Source organism: Zingiber officinale, chromosome 4B (genome assembly GCF_018446385.1).
Source record: "Zingiber officinale cultivar Zhangliang chromosome 4B, Zo_v1.1, whole genome shotgun sequence".
NCBI classification, from domain to species: domain Eukaryota; kingdom Viridiplantae; phylum Streptophyta; class Magnoliopsida; order Zingiberales; family Zingiberaceae; genus Zingiber; species Zingiber officinale.
Window position 1 is genome coordinate 132,253,479 of NC_055993.1, and position 20,468 is coordinate 132,273,946.

General features: G+C 41.4%; 4 protein-coding genes across 6 annotated transcripts; 3 read left to right on the plus strand and 1 right to left on the minus strand.

Annotated features, from left to right (window-relative positions):
• Window positions 1–1,164: 1,164 nt before the first annotated feature.
• LOC121976807 (uncharacterized protein PHLOEM PROTEIN 2-LIKE A4-like) lies at window positions 1,165–2,055 on the plus strand. The gene is made up of 3 exons (XM_042529165.1): window positions 1,165–1,277; window positions 1,348–1,493; window positions 1,579–2,055. Exons 1-3 carry the CDS (start codon window positions 1,236–1,238, stop codon window positions 1,967–1,969), a joined length of 579 nt encoding a protein of 192 aa, XP_042385099.1. The 5' UTR covers window positions 1,165–1,235; the 3' UTR covers window positions 1,970–2,055.
• A 171-nt stretch (window positions 2,056–2,226) lies between these two features.
• LOC121978708 (leucine-rich repeat extensin-like protein 4) lies at window positions 2,227–4,539 on the plus strand. Its single transcript, XM_042531010.1, has one exon. It carries the CDS (start codon window positions 2,227–2,229, stop codon window positions 4,537–4,539), a length of 2,313 nt encoding a protein of 770 aa, XP_042386944.1.
• A 2,773-nt stretch (window positions 4,540–7,312) lies between these two features.
• Window positions 7,313–9,745, plus strand: LOC121976810 (alkylated DNA repair protein alkB homolog 8). Of its 3 annotated transcripts, XM_042529170.1 has the most exons (5): window positions 7,313–7,483; window positions 7,585–7,705; window positions 7,791–7,822; window positions 8,748–8,960; window positions 9,080–9,745. In XM_042529170.1, the coding sequence occupies exons 1-5, from the start codon at window positions 7,349–7,351 to the stop codon at window positions 9,395–9,397; spliced, it is 819 nt and encodes a 272-aa protein (XP_042385104.1). In that variant the 5' UTR covers window positions 7,313–7,348; the 3' UTR covers window positions 9,398–9,745. The 3 variants fall into 3 exon arrangements, with proteins under 3 accessions (XP_042385104.1, XP_042385102.1, XP_042385103.1); XM_042529168.1 differs by having other exon boundaries at window positions 7,580–7,822; XM_042529169.1 differs by having other exon boundaries at window positions 7,317–7,483; window positions 7,585–7,822.
• An 895-nt stretch (window positions 9,746–10,640) lies between these two features.
• LOC121976811 (protein SRC2-like) lies at window positions 10,641–11,940 on the minus strand. Its single transcript, XM_042529171.1, has one exon. It carries the CDS (start codon window positions 11,828–11,830, stop codon window positions 10,832–10,834), a length of 999 nt encoding a protein of 332 aa, XP_042385105.1. The 5' UTR covers window positions 11,831–11,940; the 3' UTR covers window positions 10,641–10,831.
• Between the last annotated feature and the right edge of the window lie 8,528 nt (window positions 11,941–20,468).

The window sequence follows — 20,468 nt, forward strand, 5'->3', positions numbered from 1 at the left end:
TTGAAATTTTAAAAAAATATATCAATCCGATCCGAATCGGTTCGACTAATCCGAATTGACATCCTAAAAATAAATATACCCAAATAATTTTTTAAAATATTATTATTAAAACAAATTTCAGTTATTATTAATTTTCTCTTTTAAGATACCAACATTTAAAATAAATCATTAAATTTAATTTATTATTATTTTTCCTTTTAAATATTAAAAAAAAATAATTTAATTTAATAAAAATATGTGCGAGCGCACGACTTCTTTTTATTTTTATTTTAGAATTTTATCAATATAAAAATGATTAAAGGACGAATTATTCGTTAATGTTTATTAGATATTTATTTTAAAAAAAATATCAAAAAATATCAGAATGCATCATTATATGTGTATTCCTTAATAAAAAAGATATTTTTTAAAAAATGTGTATTCCTTAATAAATATCAAAATGCATCATTTGATAAATATTAAAGTATTATGTACCATAGGCATTTGAAAATTTCTGAAATATACACCTTGAAAAAAGGGCTGATCCTGACGGCCCGTAGCAGTTAGCTTTAAGAAGCAGGACAGGAGGGTGAGGGATCACCCTCGAGAAATTACACAAATGCATGCGTCATTAGCAAATCCGGCAACTAGAGAGTTGACCTTTACATTAGGAAATCTCTCTGCTTGCTTTTGATGATCAATAGCAAATTGGCCCGTCCCAGAATTGATATCTGCTTTCTAGTTGTCATGTCGGCCGGCACCTCCACGCCGCGTGCCAGATTCGCTGCCAGTACCCACCAACCTCGTTTACGTCGGTAAGTTAAGTAGCTGATACCCCGGGAGGCAAATTCGAGACCCATCACTAGTGGCCATTATATTAACAATAGCACCACAACTCAATTTGCTTCTATCTTCTTTTACTTCGAGCTAGCTGACATTCCATTTGCTTTAATTTCGAATCCCATTACGTGCTCGCTTTCCGTCTTTGATTACTTTCCTCACTTCCTCTGTCTTTCGACAACGCTGATGACAAAACCGACCATAGGTTTTGAGCCGCCGATTGTTTAGTCAGGAAAGGAGTAGAGGTAAAAAAGAAGGAAGAATATATTCTTCGACGTAAGATTAACCACTTTATCTTGTGCTTATCCTGTCTTTTTTCTCCTATAAATATGGATTCTCTGAAGGCAGAGGATAGCACAGCAAGTGAAGAAGAAGAAGAAGAAAATTGAAAGAAGCTGACAGATCAGTCGATCAAGATGAGCCGCGCCGAGTCACCTCACTGGAACGGTCTCATGCACGTAAGTTGTGTTTTTTCCTGTTCGATATACAAAATCGTTCTCCTGTGATCTAATTCCTCGTCCCGAACAGGAAAGGTGGGTGAGACGAGTTGCAGACACAATCTACATCTCGGCCAAAGCCATGCAAATAACTTGGGGCAAAGACGAAAGGTTCTGGAAGTGGCCTAGTCTCTCCAAAGACAAGCTCCCTAAAGATTTTGCCAAACACCAACTCAGGTACATCGACAAATGCAATGCTCCCTTAATTAGCTTGAACCCTACACTACATACAATGCGATCGTAATCGAGTTGCATGGCACAGCTTTGACAGCGCCGCAGAGCTCAACCAGGTGAAATGGCTTCAGGTAACAGGAACTCTGGATCTGACGAGGCACGATCGCCAGCTGAACCCGTCCAAGACTTACGAGATCATCTACCACGTTAAGTTCAAGGTGGACGCGTTTGGGTGGAGCAAAACCCCGGTGACCTTTCTGTGCGGGGCAAGCAGGATGAAGAAGAGGGGTAACGAGATGGTGGCGCTGCAGAGGAGCAGAGGAGTCGGCGAGTGGCTGCAAATCCACGGAGGGGAGTTCAAGCCGGGGAAATTCACCGCCGGGAAGGTTGAGTTTGGGATGCTCGACGTGGAGAGCGAATGGTGGAAGGGCGGCATGGCCATTGCAGGGGTCACCGTCAGGCCCAAAGGCACCAAGTAAAATACGTTTGAGTTTGTGTGTGTGACGTAATATTTTCTAATATTTCAAAATAATGGAAATAGAGTAACCATCAATTCCCTCTTTAATTATCATCCCCATGAATATGTTGACTTTTGACGGTCAATGACTATTTTAATAAATACCCAACACTAACTAACTTAACTTCCACCAAAAGAGGACAATCAACCACCACCGAATCTTTCATTCCCTCCATTATCTCGACGTCCTCCTCTCATCCTTTCCCATTGCCTTTCTCGATGGCTGGTCGTTCCATCTCCTACCTCCTCCTCCTCTTCCTCCTCCCCCTCGTTTCCGGCGATGGCGCATCCATTTCCCGACAGCAACTTCTTGGCCTTTCCGAGGGCGACAATGGCGACGATCTCCCAAAAGACTTTGCCTTCGATGTCGAGATGGCCACCGGCATTACCAACCTCCGGCTCCGTCGTGCCTACGTAGCCCTCCAGGCCTGGAAGCATGCCATGTACTCCGACCCCCACAACTTCACCGAGAACTGGCATGGCACCGATCTATGCTCCTACAAAGGCGTGTTCTGTGCTTCAGCGCTCGACGACTCCTCTGTCGATGTGATCGCCGGCATCGACCTCAATGGCGCCGGCATCGCCGGATATCTCCCTGCAGAGCTCGGCCTCCTCTTTGATGCCGCCATCTTCCACATCAATTCCAATCGCTTCTGCGGCATCATCCCCGAGAGCTTCTCCCGCCTCAAGCTCCTCTACGAGTTCGATGTCAGTAACAACCGCTTCGTCGGGAGATTTCCTAAAGTCCTCCTCCGCCTGCCGGCGCTCAAGTACCTCGATATGCGATTCAATGAGTTCGAGGGCGCTTTGCCTCCGTCCCTCTTTAACAAACACCTCGACGCCATTTTCGTGAACAACAATCATTTCACCTCTCCGATCCCGGACAATTTCGGTAACTCCACTGCCTCTGTCGTCGTGCTCGCCAACAACAAGCTCGGCGGGTGCATTCCGACGAGCATCGGGGAGATGGGGAACACGCTCAACGAGATCATCCTTCTCAACAATGATCTCGGCGGGTGCTTGCCGGCGGAGATCGGGTTGTTGAGCAATGCGACGGTGGTGGACGCGAGCTGGAACTCCCTCGTCGGAGCGTTGCCCAAGAGCCTGAGGAAGTTGAAGAAGCTCAAGAAAATGGATTTGTCGCACAATGTGCTCAACGGCAACATACCCAAAGGAGTGTGTCAGTTGCCGAGTTTAACTAACTTCGTCTTCTCCTACAACTACTTCAAATGGATGTCGAAAGAGTGTGCGGCGGCGGCGGCGTCGACGAAGCCCAATAATGTTTTGCTAGATGGAAAGAGGAACTGCCTCTCCCATTTTCCCGGCCAAAAGCCGTCGTGGATCTGCGGTGCAATGGCGACTCAATTTACCAATTGTAGTCGATTCAAGTGCGGGGCGTCGTCGACGGAGAAACCTACACCAAAGCCATCTCCTAAATCTCCAAAGCAGTCACATGAGTCTCCCCTGCCACCAACACCAAAACCTGTTATCTACTCTCCTCCAATGTCATCAAGTTCTTCTCTTCCAGTACAACCGCCGCCGCCGCCGCCGCCGCCGCAACCGCCAGTTGCGGTTCAGTCTCCACCTCCGTCGATCTATTCGCCAGTACCACCTTCAGTGCACTCTCCACCTACACCAAATGCCGAATCGCCAAAGAAGCCATTCGACTCTCCAAAACCTGTTATCTACTCTCCTCCAATGTCCTCAAGTTCTTCTCTTCCAGAACAACCGCCGCCGCCTCCTCCGGTTGCGGTTCAGTCTCCACCTCCGTCTTATTCGCCAGAACCGCCTTCACTGCACTCTCCACCTACACCAAATGCCGAATCGTCAAAGAAGCCATTCGACTCTCCAAAACCTGCTATCTACTCTCCTCCAATGCCCTCAAGTTCTTCTCTTCCAGTGCAACCACCGCCGCCGCCGGCGGTTGCGGTTCAGTCTCCACCTCCGACAATCTATTCGCCAGTGCCGCCTTCACTGCACTCTCCACCTACACCAAATGCCGAATCACCAGAGAAGCCATTCGACTCTCTAAAACCTGCGTACTCTCCTCCAATGTCCTCAAGTTCTTCTCTCCCAGTACAACCACCGCCGCCGCCGGCGGTTGCGGTTCAGTCTCCACCTCCGTCGATCAATTCGCCAGTACCACCTTCAGTGCACTCTCCACCTACACCAAATGCCGAATCACCAAAGAATCCATTCGACTCTCTAAAACCTGCCTACTCTCCTCCAATGCCCTCAAGTTCTTCTCTCCCAGTACAACCACCGTCGCCGCCGGTTGCGGTTCAGTCTCCACCTCCGTCGATCTATTCGCCACCACTTTCAGTGAACTCTCCGCCTACACCAAATGCCGAATCACCAAAGAAGTCATTCAGCTCTCCCCCTCATTCTCTACCGTCGCCGTTAGCCTACTCTCCTCCTATGCCCTCAACTTCTTTTTCATCGCCGCCTGAGCCACCAACGAATCTACTGCCTCCAATTGCTGAATTTAGCTATGCATCTCCACCACCACCGTTTTACCCCGGATACAAATAACCAAGCACCTCAATGATATTTTTCAGTTAATTAATCGGCAACCATTAAAACTAGTGGTCAAATAGAAGAGCAAAAAGAGTGGGAGAAGAAGAAGAAGAATCTTCTCTAAGAATGTCACTCTACATTTTGTATTCTAGTCTATGTAATTTATTATATTTCTATTTAAAATTTAGATGGATGACTTATAAAAATATCCAAATTAAAGATTGATTGTAATTTTATGAACTTTTCTGTGACGATAGAAATCAAAGAAAAGTTGCATAAAGTAGAGTTTAGATGCACCTCTCCCACAATTAAGGTGACCTAAGAAAAGTTGCACAATGAAAGTATATGGTGTTAATTAACTATTAGGTCCATAAAGTTTATTAATGCTTTATCAACCATCCTTGGCTATTGCATCCTAAGTTAGAAGAATCACACATGTGCATGTGATTCTAAATAATTAACTCATTTGATCTCACAACTCACAAGAAGACCATTCACACTAGGTTGGCCTTAAATAAGGCATTAAGCTTACTTGATGTTCTATAAGTGATTCCACAAAAGTCTTTCTATATAGCGTCAGTACCCTGTTAGTACAATCACAACAACATGTGAGCAAACAAATTATTTTCAGATGTTTGCAGTCAAATAGAAGGATTAATTTCAAACAAAATTGTTAGCTTTTAACGTATTGTCTAGTCATTTAAAGGTGGGTATAATAGAGTTGTTGTAGCACTTATTACATAACCCATTATACACTTAGACAACTATCCCGTAAAGGTTCAAATTAAAGTAAGCCTCACTTGATATTGTAAATGAACCAAACGTTCTTAGACGGATTCATATGAGGGCAGCCCTGATCCAGCCCTCATGTGATCCAAAGTAAATAAGCCCTACTTATTATTATCGGAGCTTATTGAGACCGTGAAAACAGAGGTAAAACTTCTGTTATCTTTTCCTTTCATTTTTGTAGTTGTTTTGTTGTTTATTTTTCTTTTCCCTGGGCCAATTCAAGTAAACCAGCAATAATTTTTATTATTTTGTTTGATTTATCCTTTAGTCTTTTGGTTTATTTTCCTTTTTTTAGTCTTCAGTCAAATGCCAATAGTCTGAAGAACAAGTCACCATAGGAGTTTTCCAGCCCAGAATAGGAAGCTCTAATTTTTATTTAATCCAGCCTCACTGTTCTTTGCACTAAGTCTAGCAAACAAGTAGCTTATTCAATAGTAATAAATATTGAATGGTAATTTAGAATATATAGTAACAGATTTTGAATGTCTCTTTCGGAGAAGACGAAAAGCAGTTGGTTATATCGGCCACAGTGGAGTGAGAAAGAGGAGGAGAGTAAGACGATGCGATGAAAATAAGTATTCCCATCAATTTTAATTCAAGCCTATCCCAATATAATTTCTGAATCTGTTCAAAGGTTTCATGAATAAATTTGTATCTAATTTAATAAAAATTTATTTATATTCATTCAATACACACAAGATCAATTAAATGAACACACTTGAATAATTTATTAAATTAAACGAATAAGTTTGAACACTTATATTCGACCCATTAATATTCATGAAAAATATTAATCTTATTATTTTATTATAAATCTCCCCTTTTTACTAACTAACTTTGGTGAAACCTAAAATACATTTACGTTAATGTCCTTTTTTCTATTTACACTAAAAATAATTCCAAGGTTTATTAGTAATTCCACAAGCGAAACAACCAATGATCTAGAGTTCGAGACTCAGCTACAGCGCATTAATTTTCTCTGATTGTTTTATATAAAAAAAATATAGTTTTTTTTAGTCTCATATCTTAGAATTGACAACACTATGATCAAAGAAGCTTCTATAAATATTTTAGGCCGGCGATATTAAAAAATATATTTTTCTTAGTTTTTTTTTACTAAGACAAGTATAATATTAAATTAAAATAATTTTTTCATATGGAAGCCCGTTAAGTAATTTGTTGGATTCTCTAGCGTCACTATTGTCAAATCTTGGTTTATAAGGGTGACACTAGAAAATCTAAACAATTCGGATTTTTAAATACCCAAATTATTTATATATTATTATATTACACACGCAACGCGTGTGCACGATCACACTAGTTCATCAATAAATATCTTATCAACATGTTAAATAAACAAATAAAATTTTAAAATGAATAATCAAATTTGTATAATTAAATTTAATAATCAATTAAATAAATTTAAAATGTAAAAATTTCAAACAATTAAAAGAATTTAAATTGAGAGTTTGATAATATTTAAATGAATTAAAATCAAGTCAAGATTGAACCAAGTTAATAAGCTTATAAAAAAGGAATAAAATTAAGCTTAGCAATCATTTTAACAACTTTAATTTAGATTTGGTTTGATTTAGCTAAATTACCTTAACAAACAAACCTAACCATTACAAACGTTAACTCGAGTTGGCTTATTTACGGTCCTATAGAAACCCACGTAAAAGAAGCTAAGAGAGATTAAAAGAGCTTGAGAAATAGAGGATCTATTATTTTTAAGAATGATTACAAACGAACAAGTGAGGTACTCCTCAATATACCAATGAGATCATTATGATCTTACAGTTGATATTAATATATTATATATTTAGAAATCTTCCATAAAACATTTAATTATTTTAATAATTATTTTTTTAAAAAAATATTTAGAATAATCGCAATAAAAGAAATGCCATGGGTAAGAGGGTGGTGACATTTACCCGGACTCGGCCCGTTTCACCACCGGCCCATTCTCCACAGTCCATACCGAGTTGATCGATATTGCTGGGTTTGGTTGGAATTCTTCCAATCGAGAGCGACGATGGAAGGCGGCGACGAAATTCGGCGACGCGCGCTGGAAGAGGCCTTTGGGGAGTCCTCCGACGATGACGGCGCTGGCGGTGGCGAGGAAGAAGAAGAATCGGATCCCTCCTCTTCCGCCTGCTCCCTTCTCCTGGTTTTCTCGCCCCTCACCCTCCTGCCATACTGGATTTCCTGTTTCTTGCTTTGGTTTCGCAAGCTAATGTTTTCGCCTATTCTGATCTTTCGTTAGCGCAGGAAGAGCGCTGCGGACGGCCTCTTAAATGGGAGATGGTCGATGGGGTTAAAGGTTTGTGGCTCTGCCGGGACTTTCTCTCAGCAGCTCAACAGTCATCCCTGCTATCCGCGATCCAACATGGTAGTGGAGATGCATCCGGGTTTTATTTTGTCTTTGATTGACAGTTTCCTATACATTTTATTGCTTGTGTTTTTTGTTTTTTTAGAAGGGTGGTTCGACGATGGTTGTCATAATCAGGTAAACTTAATTTCCGATCCACTTTATCCTTTCCGTCTTGTTTATTTCCACTTACACTTCTGAAAATGTGAATTGATTTTGAAGTTGTGTTTTATGTTAATTAGCAACGGAGATTGGTGACAAAAATGAACAAAGAGAATGGACCGAGTTAGTATAATCATACATTTGGATTCGTTTTGCTAGATGCTACGTGAGGTGGTGTTATCATTTCATGTCTCCTTGAGTTAAGATAACTTGCATTTGAGAAACTGGGAGATTGGTCTTTAGTTTTTGCTGCTTCTAGAATGTTACATTAATAGCGTGCAAATACGAATCTCTTGGATCAGAACATGTCAAGAAGTTTACTCCTTAAAAGCTACAAAAATTTTGATTTTCATGAACTTGTTTGTTAATAGAGTCGGCTGTATCAGTGTTCCTTTGTACTTACTAATGGTTTAGAAACTTAACACGGAAAACTGTTTGGACAAGCATTGCAAACTTTTGGATTTTGAACAATTGGGCATATAAATGAGATAACTGTCTTTATTTGAGCACGTATCTATCTCTTCTTTGCATTACTTAGAAGTTTCTTTGGCCTGTCTTCAGGTGTAGATGTAGATATCGGTTTCTGGATCTTTTCTAGTCCTTGATATTCTTTTTCTTCTTATTGTCATCAATTTGTAAATTTAGCATCGGGATTGTGCTTGAGGATGAATATCCAGTACTCGTCGTTGTGATAGTTTTAGTTGTTCAATTGTGCTGTTTAGATCTAACCTTGGGGGATGTTCCTGTTTCTCATGTATACTGACAACTGAGAGGCCCTTTATACTGATTTTTGACTACCAGTTTCCCTTGCCAGGTCTCAACTAGGTTTCAATATCTTGATACTTCTGTTTAAGCAATTTGATATAAGTACTTATATTTATATCTCTTATATATTATTTAGGCTATGAGATTTGGTGATCTTCCTGGATGGGCTACTAAACTTTCTAGATTAGTTTGTGAGGCAGTCTGGTTTAGTGAAGTATCTCCTGCAGCTGACACAGAATCAATTGTTGGAGATCAGTATGGAGAAGATTGTTGGCCTTTGCCACTAGATTTGTTGCAGAGGGAACCTCTTTTTGACCAACTAATTGCCAATGTCTACTATCCAGGGGAGGTGAGGGCTTAAGTTTAAATCTATTAAATTAATGATTCATTGCATGGACATTGATAATTATGGTGTTGCTTCCACTTCCGTCTGCCCAAACAATTATTTTTTTTTTCTCATATGAGCAGGGAATTTGTGCACATGTGGACCTAATGCGCTTTGATGATGGAATTGCGATAATCTCATTAGAATCAGCTTGTGTAATGCATTTCACTCAGTGTAAACAAGAAGATAACATTAACAAATCTCAAACAGAAGAGGGTATAAAGAGGATCCCTGTTTTCTTGAATGCTGGATCAGTGGTTCTTATGTCAGGGGAAGCTCGGTATTTGTGGAAACATGAAATAAACCGGAAACAAGGATTTCAGTTGTGGGAAGGAAGAGAATTAGCTCAACAGAGAAGGACCTCTGTGACTCTAAGGAAGTTATGCAAATCACACAATTGAAATTTAAGCAATTTTGTCATTTCTTCCATGCAAGTTTTACCCTGAGTCTTCCTTTCAGCTATTCAGTCAAATATTAATAGAGGAACATCCGTTTTGCTGCTGTTTTCAGTCTGAAGAAGTTGGTGATTTTTGCAGAAGAAATTGCCAACACGGACAGCCATGTATATATCCAACATCAATATTTTAAAATTGTTCTCATTTAGATCTACATCCTCCAAGGAGCCAGGTTTATTGTTCTTTAAAGTAGCTGACAGATTCAACTTAAAATGCTGAATTCATTGGTAAGGAGTTGTAATTATCTTGGATGGTTAATTGCCTGCTATAAATCTCTCTGATTTTCATTGCTTAGTCTTGCTCGTTCAATAAACAGTAGACTGCCAATTAGTCACACCTACCCACCACATTGTGTAATTCAGACAGTGAACATCTTTCTGTCGTATCGGAACGATCTAGTAACTAACGCATGAGATGAGATGTTATCATCATAAAATTTAGGGTTTGAATTTTAATATAACGGAGGTAAATATTTTCTTCATATATCTGTCACTATTCTAAAATTAGTAGTCATTTGATCCTGAGACGGGTTGATCCTGAGACGAGTTGACAAAGACACTGAGACGATCATAATCATCTTATATCACCAGATAGTGAACATCTTTCCAATGATTTCTTCTTTGTTATTTCTATTTTTATTTTTATTTTGACCATAAAAGAAGGTGCTATAACAGGATTCACCGTGGGAGCTCTGAAATCCACGGAGGTCCCTCCTTCATTGAATTCAATGAATAGGCTCCCAATTCAGGGAGCCGTTTGTTGTTATTTTTTAAATTAAATAATTTTTATATCTATTTAAATAAATAAAAATAATAAAATATTTTTTTTAAAAAAAAGGTTAGGTAACATTATTTCATTGTTAATTTGTGGATTTAAAATTAATTATATATAATTTAAATTATGAAAGAGATATAGAAAGTATATATAATGAGAAATGTGAGACCTATAAAGAAATTATTAAGATTTTTTTTTATAATAGAGATATATATATATTTTTTTATTTTTAACGAACAGTGGATGCTCTAACTGAACTCTTGCGACCTCAGATATCTTAGTGCTGTATATTAGTGTATTGCAAACACTAATAAATCTATTTATTATAGCTTCAGATAAGCTTTTCTGGTAGTACATTCAATGATATGACACATTGTCATCTTAATTTTAAAGTGCACTTAGGTGTCAAAGGATATTATAATACACAATTCTCAAGGTAGCCCCAACCTCTTATTTTCAAAACCAAAATTACAACTTTTTCCCGAAATTTTTAAAAAAAAAATCCAAGCTTTTGTTTTCTCCTTGATGAACCAGGAACAGCGAACTATCAACGACAAAGGAAATAAGCAACACGAGAGTGATCGGAGCACGGTTTTAGTGGCGTCATTAGAAATCGAATCCCCCGGCGTCGTCAAAGCCGGCGTCGTATCCCGCGTCGTACTCTGATGCATCCGACACCATTTCCCCTAAAAGTAGGCCGCCGATGGCGCCGCCTAGAAGACCTGCACCTAGCCCAGCCCCGAACTTGTTCTTCTTTGGCGGCGCGGCGGCCGCGTACCCATACTGAGGCACCGGTGGCGGAGGGTACCCGTACCCTGCCGGAGGAGGCGCATATCCGTACTGGGGCGGAGGTGGGTACCCGTACCCGGCAGGACGCCCCGAGTAGCCGTATTGCGGAGGAGCTCCGTAGGGAGGAGGGTAGGCTCCCGGTGCACCAGCAGGCGGGTAGGCGGTGGCGGGTTGTCCGACCTTAGAGTCATTTCCAGGAGCGGGGTAAGCGCTGGCGCTGCTCCCCGGCGCAGGGTAGGCGGTGACTGGCTCCCCGACCTTGTAATCCTTCCCCGGCGGAGGGTACGCAGTGGCACTGCTCCCCGGCGCAGGATAGCCTACGGGCGCAGGCGGCGCACTGTAGCCTGAGGGCGCAGGCGGCGCACTGGCAGCGTTTGCATTGTCGGCGGAGGCGGGAGGTTCACAAAATTTGTAGGAAAGGTTGAGAACGCCCTTGGGCTTTCCAGAGTTGGGCTTGCGAACCTGATAGCTAACGAATTGGGACGAACTCTTATCGCCCCCGTTGCCGACGAGCTCATTGAGAGGGATGTGCAACTCGCCGATGTCCCGATCCCCGAGGGAGCGTTCCGATCTGAGAGCGATGTGGACGACGAGGCGGGAGGCGGCGGCCACGTCTACGGGGATGGAGAAGCGGACGGTGGCGTTTTTCCAGGAGGGATTCTTGCCGCCATCTTTATCAGTGGGGGTGCGCTGCGCCGACCGGGGCTCGCCGGCGAGGGATACGATCGCGTAGACGTCCATCTTGCTGAAGAGATTAACTTCGTTGAGGTCCTTGGCGGAGATGAGCGTCACCTCCAACGTCCTGTAGGCAGCCATGGACGATCGATCGCAAATTCCTAGGGCTTAATCGTCTGAATCGATCGAGGAAAAGGGGATTTCTTTGTTCGAGAGGAATCGGGTGAAGCAGCTACGGGGCGATGTTTATATCGGGAAAGATAACCCATCCAACGGCGGAAACCTGCGCGAAGCTTCCGTTAAAAAGACGCGTTTAAGTGACGTGATTGCCGTCGACCCATATTTCATTCTGCACATGTGTCGATCTATCAACACTAGCTAGGTGGGCCCGATCGAAATCGTTGCCCGGAGAAACACTAGCTTAAGTAGGGCATGGAATTATTGATGGAGAAGTTGACCGAACGCGTTTATCACGCGGGGCAGGAATCACACGGCTAAGGATAATAAAACCTTTTATATATATATATACAAAAATTTGAAAATTTTGATTAGTGATTGTGAGATCTTACTGATTAAATAGATGGAAATTTATACTGTGGATCATATTTGATCTGTAATTTATGGATCAGAATTTAGGGATCAGAAGATCTATCCTTGTAGCGTGCCAGAGTATATGTATATATTACTATATTAAGATTTAATTAAAAATATAAATCTTTACTTATCAAATCTTAATTATTTTGATAAATTTAAAGTTAAATTATGTTAATATTTTTTCACATTAAAAATAATTTTAAAATTTATTAGTAATTTTTTTTTACCTTTTATCTTCCTAGAAATTAAGAAAAAGAAAAATCTAACTATATTATTTAATTTAAAATTGATAATTCAAAATATAGCGTATAAGGTCGTTATATAGTTTAGTTAAGAAACCTAAACTCTAAATATATAAAAAAAATCAAATTATTCTAAAAACTATAGATAAATAAATATATATAATCTAACATCCCCTCAAACTCACGATGCTACAGCTAGAAGTATTGAGAGTTTGTCAGATAAGAAATAAAAGTGTTAAGCAGAATATGACTTGTTAAACATATCAGCAATCTGTAGCTTTGAAGGAACAAAAGGCAATGCGATGGTGTCAGTCTGAAGATGGTGACGAGTAATGTGACAATCAATTTCAATATGTTTCATCCGCTCATGAAAAATTGAATTACGTGTAATTTGAATAGACTCTGATTATCATAATATAATGGAGTAAGTTGATGAACAGAGATACCCATATTCGCAAGCAACCAACGCAACCAAACTATCTCACAAGTAGTTGAGGTCATGACACGATATTCAGCTTTGGTGGAAGATTTAGAAATAACATCTTACTTCTTACTCTTCCAAGAAATGAGAGAATCATCAAGAAAAACATAGAAGCCAGTAGTAGATTTACGATTCGTAGGATTACCAACCCAATCTGCATCAGAGTACGCACGCAGTTCAAGAGATGAAGTAGAAAGAAATAAAAGGTTTTGAAATTGAATGCCTCGAAGATAACTGAGAATACGAAGAACAACAACTTAATAAACTGTAGTTGGTGCAGCGACAAATTAACTAACCACATGAACAACATACGCAATATCTGACCGAGTCACAGTGAGATAAACTAAGCTTCTAACAATAGTTCTGTATAAACTAGGGTTCGACAAAGGTGAGTCATCAAATGGAGAATATTGAGCATTAGTCTCAATAGGAGTATCAACGACTCTATTATCAGTAAGACGAGCACGCTCAAATAGATCAGATATATAATTTGATTGGGATAAAAGATAACATTTTGGGGAATAAGCAACCTTAATACCCAGAAAGTAGCGTAGCATACCTAAGTCTTTCATAGCAAAATGACGAGCCAACTCAGACTTTAGGGAATCAATTCTATCAGAATCATCACCAGTAATAATCATGTCATGAACATATAATGATAAAAGAATACGACCTGCATTTGTGCATCTAACAAACAATGCTAAATCATGATTACTAGGATGAAAATTAAGTAAAATAATCACTGTAGAGAACTTATCATACCAAGCACGAGGTGCTTGTTTGAGACCATAAAGCGCTTTACGAAACCTGTAAACTTCACCAGGTTGGTGTGAAATACTAGGAGGTGTTATATACACTTCTTCATGAAGATCACCATTTAGAAATGCATTCTTGACATCCATCTGAGATAATCTCCATCGACGAACAGAAGTAACAACAATCAGAGTATGAACAGTCGTCATTTTTGCAACTAGGGATGTAAATGAACCAAACGGTTCGCGAGCTATTCGAAGTTCGATTCGATAAAAAGCTCATTCAAGTTTGTTCATTTAGATTATCGCGCCAAGCTCGAGCTTAAGAATATTTAGCTCGTGAGCTCACGAACATGTTCGTTTATAAGCTTGCAAGCTTGAGCTCAAACTCGACTTGTTTAAAGGGCTTGAGCTCGGCTCATTTAAAAGGCTCGAGAACATTTTCATTTATAGGCTCGTGAACTCCGGCTCGAGCTCAGTTCGTTTAAAGGGCTCAAGACATGTTCGTTTATAAGCTCGTGAACTCAGGCTCGAGCTCGTCTTGATTAAAGGCTCACAAACATATTCAATAGTGTGTTGAGTTTGGAAGTTTAATGTGGTAGTTTGAGATGTTCAATGATGTGTTGAGTCTATATTATTTTAGTTGTTAGATTTGTCGAACATTTATTCAAATAAGTTTTCGAGCTCGTTAACAAGCCTACAAAACGAGCCCAAAAACGAGCCCGAAAATGAGCTTGAGCTCGCTTAATTTAGTTAGGCTCGTTAACTATGATAATCGAGCTAATAACAAGTCGAGCTCGAACTGTTCGCGAGCTTAGTAATTCCAAAATGAGTCAAACTCGAGCCTTGTGATAAAAGTTTGATTCGAGCTCGAGCCGAGCTTGAGCCCGAATATAACTTAAATGAGTCGAGCTTGTGCTTAATACTATTCAGCTCGGTTCAGCTCGTTTACATCCCTATTTGCAACATGAGAAAATGTTTTTTTATAATCCATATTGTTCCTGTCGGGAAGTTGAGAAGACGAACCTGCCGATGTGACATGTCTGGAATGTTGACCGCATCTCCATGACTCGGATGGTGAGCTGTCCTCTGTGTTGACCAAGTCATCAGAAGTCCTCCGATTAACGCTACTTGCAGCCATTGACCGGGTTGCCCCGGTCTCTGGTACCCCGACGCTCGAGGCGAGTCCCACGAATACATAAGCAACCGACTAGTAACAAGACAATAAAATAAGTACAAAATGAGTACTACGACATACCCTGGCCCTGGGGGGCACCCTCGGATGGGTCGATGAGTTAATCGCGGTACTGATCGAGTCGTTATGGCCCTGATGAGTAAATGGGCGTGAGCCAGCTGAGGAGCCGAATATGAGAGAGACGACATGGAATCCGGTGTAACATGGATCCAGAAGGCGGTTGTAGGCCGAGACATGGTAACAACACCTAGACTGGAATACCACAACGACTCGCAGGTCGACATACTGCACGCGGGCCGGATAATACCAATAACTCAGCGGCTCGATGGCCAGAACACAACACACAAAACATAATACAAACCATGGAAGTCGTAGGTCGGTCGGTGATGGATGTGGTAGTGGCGTGAAGCGCTAGTGGATGCTGGAGGCGGCGTCAGCAGTGAAGGCCGCTGGAGGGCGGCGAGGACGATCGCTGGAGGTGGTTGTGGTTGTCCCTGGAGATGATGGCAGAGATGGCCGCCCAAGGCGGCAAGGTGGTGACCGCCGGAGGCCACTGTAGTAGCCGCGGGAGGCGGCGGTGGCGGTAGCTGCCGGAGGCGGCTGCGATGGTGGTCGCCGGAGGTAGCAGCGATAACTGTTGGATGCGACCACACTCCTCGGCGCGTTAGAACCGGAGGGAAGGGGAGGAGACGAGAAAGAGGAGAAGAGGAGTTACGACGGCTGACTGTCGGAGGTGGGAGGCGACGGTAAGACATGTCCCGGTGGTCGGCTGCGATGGTAGCCGCAGGATGCTACGACGAACACTGTCTAGGAGAGGAGGAGAGGAGAGGCGGTGACCGGAAGAAGAAAAGGAGGGGATCAGAGCCATGGGCGGCCAGCCTCGTCGTCGGCGAGCACTCCGAGGAGGAAGAAGACCCTCCTCTTCTTGGCGGCGGAAACCACAACACGAGTTCACCCCCTCTTTGCTGGATGATGAACAATGCCCTTTTAATCATCAAACCCTACTCGGGCCCCAAAAGACCGAAATGCCCTCTCCTCTTTTTCTTAATTCCCTTTGGGCACCTCTCCATATATCCACATCACAAGTCTTCCTCTCAAGTCTAGTCGAAGGAGGTGCGAGCCCGACTGACTAGACAGTCTATCACAAAGGCTGACTCACTCTCGATAACCAAATCAAATCGCTTAACCCATCGTATAATGCCACACGAGCGGTCGCTATAGTACCAAGTCAATAGTCGGGCAAATGCCGAGCGGGCGGAAAAACGTCAAGCGAGCGACGAGTAAAATGATAGTCGACCGAGCGACACGCGGGATGACGAGCAGACCGAGCGGACGAGCGATGTCAAGCGCACGACCGCAAGGATGCCGACCGGACGATCGAAAGGATGTCGATTGTGGATAGAAGCCGGGCGGACGATGTCGAGCGCGCGACCGCGAAGATGCCGACCTGACGATCGAGCGGGCGATGCCGAACGGGTGACCGAGAAAATGTCGGTCAGTCGACCATAAGATGTTGACCAGACCCTCGAGAGAATGTCGAGCGTTCGACCGAATAGTCTAAGTGTATGGCTGAACGGACGACTGAGCGATACCGGTCGGACGACTACGAGAGTGCTAAATGAGTTGCTCGGAGAATGCCGACAAAGCGATCATAAAATGCCGATCAAATTACCGTAAAAATGCGACCGAGCGACCAAAGTGTCGATCGAGCGACAGAAAATAGGGTCGAGCGGCTACTAGGCAAGCTATCGGGCGAACACCGAATGGGCACCTGGACAACTACCGAGCAAGAAGCGAAGCAGCGCTGGGCAGGAGTGGAGCCCGACAACTGAGCGGGAGCATAGCTTGTGAAATCGAATGCGCACGGAGACGAAAGTCGTGAGCCTGAAGACTGCTCGACCCCGAACGGGGGAGATATATGCTTGTGAAGACTGTTTGACTCCGAACGAGGGAGATGAAATATCTGAAGCTAGTCCAAGACCAGGGAAGACCATTCGACCCCGAACGGGGGAGATAAAATATCTGAAGCTGGTCCGAGACCAGTGACGCTCTCTCGACCCTGAACAGGGGAGATAGAATAAGCTGGTTCGAGACCAGTGAAGATCACTCGACCCCTAACGGGGGAGATGAGAAATACGATGCGCTAATATGCTAGTTCGAGACTAGTGATAATCACTCGACCCTGAACGGGGGAGATAAGAAGTACGATGCGCTGATAAGCTGGTCCGAGATCAGTGATAATCACTCGAATCCGAACGGGGGAGATAAGAAGTACGATGCACTGATAAGCTGGTCCGAGACCAGTGATAATTACTCGCCTCCGAACGGGGGAGATAAGAAGTACGATACACTGATAAACTGGTCTGAGACTAGTGATAATCACTCGACCCCGAATGGGGGAGATAAGAAGTACGATGCGCTGATAAGCTGGTCCGAGACTAGTGATAATCACTCGACCCCGAATGGGGGAGATAAGTGCTCTGATAAGCTGGACAGTGGAGACACGAGTTTAAGGCCGACGCTCGACCACCGGTGGAGATCTGGTGTCGCCGCTCGACGGTCTTTAAGGCGGGATTTTTATAGTCGTCACTTCGACTCTTGAGTTTAACGTCGCCGCTCGATGGTATTCAAGGCGGGTTTTTATAGTCGCCGCTTCGACTCTGGGGTTTAATGTCACCGCTCGACGGTCTTCAAGGTGGGGTTTTTATAGTCGCCGCTTCGACTTTGGCGTTTGATGTCGCCGCTCGACGGTCTTCCAATATAACTCAAATCCGGCCGATCGGCACGGGAGTCTTTGACAACGAGCTCGTGGCTTTAATAAAATATAACTCAAACCCGATCGATCGGCACGGGGTCTTCGACATTGAGCCTGTGGCTCTAATATGATATATGTTGGTTGCTACTCGGAAAACCTAATGGTTCCTCTGTACAAAAATTTTGTACAAGATCTGAACCTTTCCTAGCTACCATGCGTTCTTTTAAATTAAACTTGGATCGTCTGCGGAACTTAACACGTTTGATCCCAAGTTTAATTTATATATTCTTTTAGGTTTAGATTTGGATCTCCTGCGGAACTTAACACGTTCAATCCAAATCACCTAGGTCACAAAGTTGATTAAATATTAATTTTTAAATTTGGCTTCCAGGACTGCATGGCGAGACACATGACCTTCTTGGATATGGGAACAACCACCACCGCCTAGACAAAGCCTTTTAAGGAAAGTTAATATTTAATTTCCTTAAATGACTCTAGGTTAACCAAAAAGAATAATCGAAGCACAAGTTCGAAAAGAAAACAAAAGAACACAACATCGAAAACTAATTCGAAATCTAGAATCACATGCCTCTTGTATTTGGTATTTTTACAAAGAAATAAAACTAGTATGATGCGGAAAATAATTACTAGTTATACCTTTCTTTGTGAACTTGCAATGACCTCTTGATCTTATACCGTATTCCTCTTATAACCTCGGACATTGTGTGAGCAATGATCTTCCGAGATGAGAACCACCAAGGCACCTTCTTCTTCCTTCCTTCAAGTTTCGGCCAAGCAAAAACTTCCAAAGGATGAAGAACTTTTTCCACTAACCAAGCTCCAAGGGATGCAAGAAACAAGCCTCCTTTCTCTCCTTTTCTCCAAGCTAGATCCGGCCACTTCTATGTCTCCAAGAGGTGATGAAGTCTCGGCCACAAGAAGGAGAAGAGAGAAGGGGAAACTCTAGGGGCCGGCCACACCTAGGAAGAAAAGAGAGGAAGAAAAAGAATAGAGTCGTTCACCATGAAGACACCTCTACCCCCTCTTTTATAATCCTTGGTCTTGGCAAATAAAGAAATTTAAATAAAAATTTCCTTAATTCCTTTGCCATGAAAAAGAAAAATTATTTTAATTAAAATAATTTTCTTTTTTCAATTACAATGGCCGGCCACCTCTTTCCCCAAAACAAGGAAAGTTTTAATTAAAACAAAAATTAAAACTTCTTAATTTGTTTCCAGAAACTTATAAAAAATTTCTCCAATAATTTTTATCCCTTCATGATTGGTTAATAAAAAAAAAATTATAAATTAAAATCTTTCTTTTAAACATGTGGATAATTTCAAAAAATGAAAGTTATCTCTAAAAATTAAAATCTCCTTTCAATTTACAAATAAGGAAAGATATTAAATCCTTTCTTAATCTTTTGTAGAAACTAATAAAAGAGAATTTTTAATTTTTAAACTTTCTTTTAATTCATGAACATGATTAAAAGGAAAGTTTTTACCAAAATTAAAATCAACTTTTTAATCTACAAATAAGGAAAGAGATTTAGCTCTTCTCTTAATCTTTTGTAGAATCTTATAAAAGGAAAGATTAAAATTTTTAAACTCTCTTTTAAATCATGTTATCCACATAAGAAGAATTTTTAAAATTAAAATTCTTTTTTATTTTAATAGGGCCGGCCACCTAAGCTTGAGTTCAAGCTAGGGTCGGCCACATGAATTCACCCATGAACCAAGTCATGGGCGACCCTAGCTTGGTATCCAAGCTAGCTTGGCCGGCCCCTATAGGATTGGTAAGAAGGTGGGTATAAGTGGGTATAGTACTCTATAATTAAGAGGCTACGATAGGGACCGAGAGGAAGAATTGGTTTTGGTCTCCCGATAAAATTAAGCATCCCGTGTTCGCCCCGAACATACAACTTAATTTTATCAATAATAATTCATTCCACTAGAGAACTATTATTGAACTACCGCACCAATCCCAAATTACATTTTTGGGCTCCTTCTTATTATGAGTGTATTAGTCTCCCTGTGTTTAAGATAATGAATGTCCACTAATTAAATGAATTACTGACAACTCACTTAATTAATATCTTAGTCCAAGAGTAGTACCACTCAACCTTATTATCATGTCGGACTAAGTCCACCTGCAGGGTTTAACATGACAATCCTTATGAGCTCCTCTTGGGGACATTCTCAACCTAGATCACTAGGACACAGTTTCCTTCTATAATCAACAACACACACTATGAGTGATATCATTTCCCAACTTATCGGGTTTATTGATTTATCGAACTAAATCTCACCCATTGATAAATTAAAGAAATAAATATCAAATATATGTGCTTGTTATTATATTAGGATTAAGAGCACACACTTCCATAATAACTGATGTCTTTGTTCCTTTATAAAGTCAGTATAAAAGAAACGACCTCTAATGGTCCTACTCAATACACTCTAAGTGTACTAGTGTAATTATATAGTTAAGATAAACTAATACCTAATTACACTATGACCTTCCAATGGTTTGTTCCTTTCCATCTTGGTCGTGAGCTACTGTTTATAATTTATAAGGTACTGATAACATAATCCTCTGTGTGTGACACCACACACCATATTATCTACAATATAAATTAATTGAACAACTACATTTATCATAAATGTAGACATTTGACCAATGTGATTCTTATTTCTAGATAAATGTTTAAACCAAAAGTTAGACTTTTAGTATACATCCTAACAATATAAACCCGGTCGA

What these genes read in the sequence shown, in the direction of transcription:
- LOC121978708 (XM_042531010.1), top strand. Translation starts at nt 2,227, where the DNA reads ATGGCTGGTCGTTCCATCTCCTACCTCCTCCTCCTCTTCCTCCTCCCC.
- LOC121976811 (XM_042529171.1), bottom strand. Translation starts at nt 11,830, where the DNA reads ATGGCTGCCTACAGGACGTTGGAGGTGACGCTCATCTCCGCCAAGGAC.
- LOC121976807 (XM_042529165.1), top strand. Translation starts at nt 1,236, where the DNA reads ATGAGCCGCGCCGAGTCACCTCACTGGAACGGTCTCATGCAC. An exon ending in ACTGGAACGGTCTCATGCAC is followed by an intron (nt 1,278 to 1,347) that starts GTAAGTTGTGTT and finishes CGTCCCGAACAG; the next exon opens with GAAAGGTGGGTGAGACGAGT. An exon ending in TTTGCCAAACACCAACTCAG is followed by an intron (nt 1,494 to 1,578) that starts GTACATCGACAA and finishes TGCATGGCACAG; the next exon opens with CTTTGACAGCGCCGCAGAGC.
- LOC121976810 (XM_042529168.1), top strand. Translation starts at nt 7,349, where the DNA reads ATGGAAGGCGGCGACGAAATTCGGCGACGCGCGCTGGAAGAGGCCTTT. An exon ending in CCGCCTGCTCCCTTCTCCTG is followed by an intron (nt 7,484 to 7,579) that starts GTTTTCTCGCCC and finishes ATCTTTCGTTAG; the next exon opens with CGCAGGAAGAGCGCTGCGGA. An exon ending in ATGTCTACTATCCAGGGGAG is followed by an intron (nt 8,961 to 9,079) that starts GTGAGGGCTTAA and finishes TCATATGAGCAG; the next exon opens with GGAATTTGTGCACATGTGGA.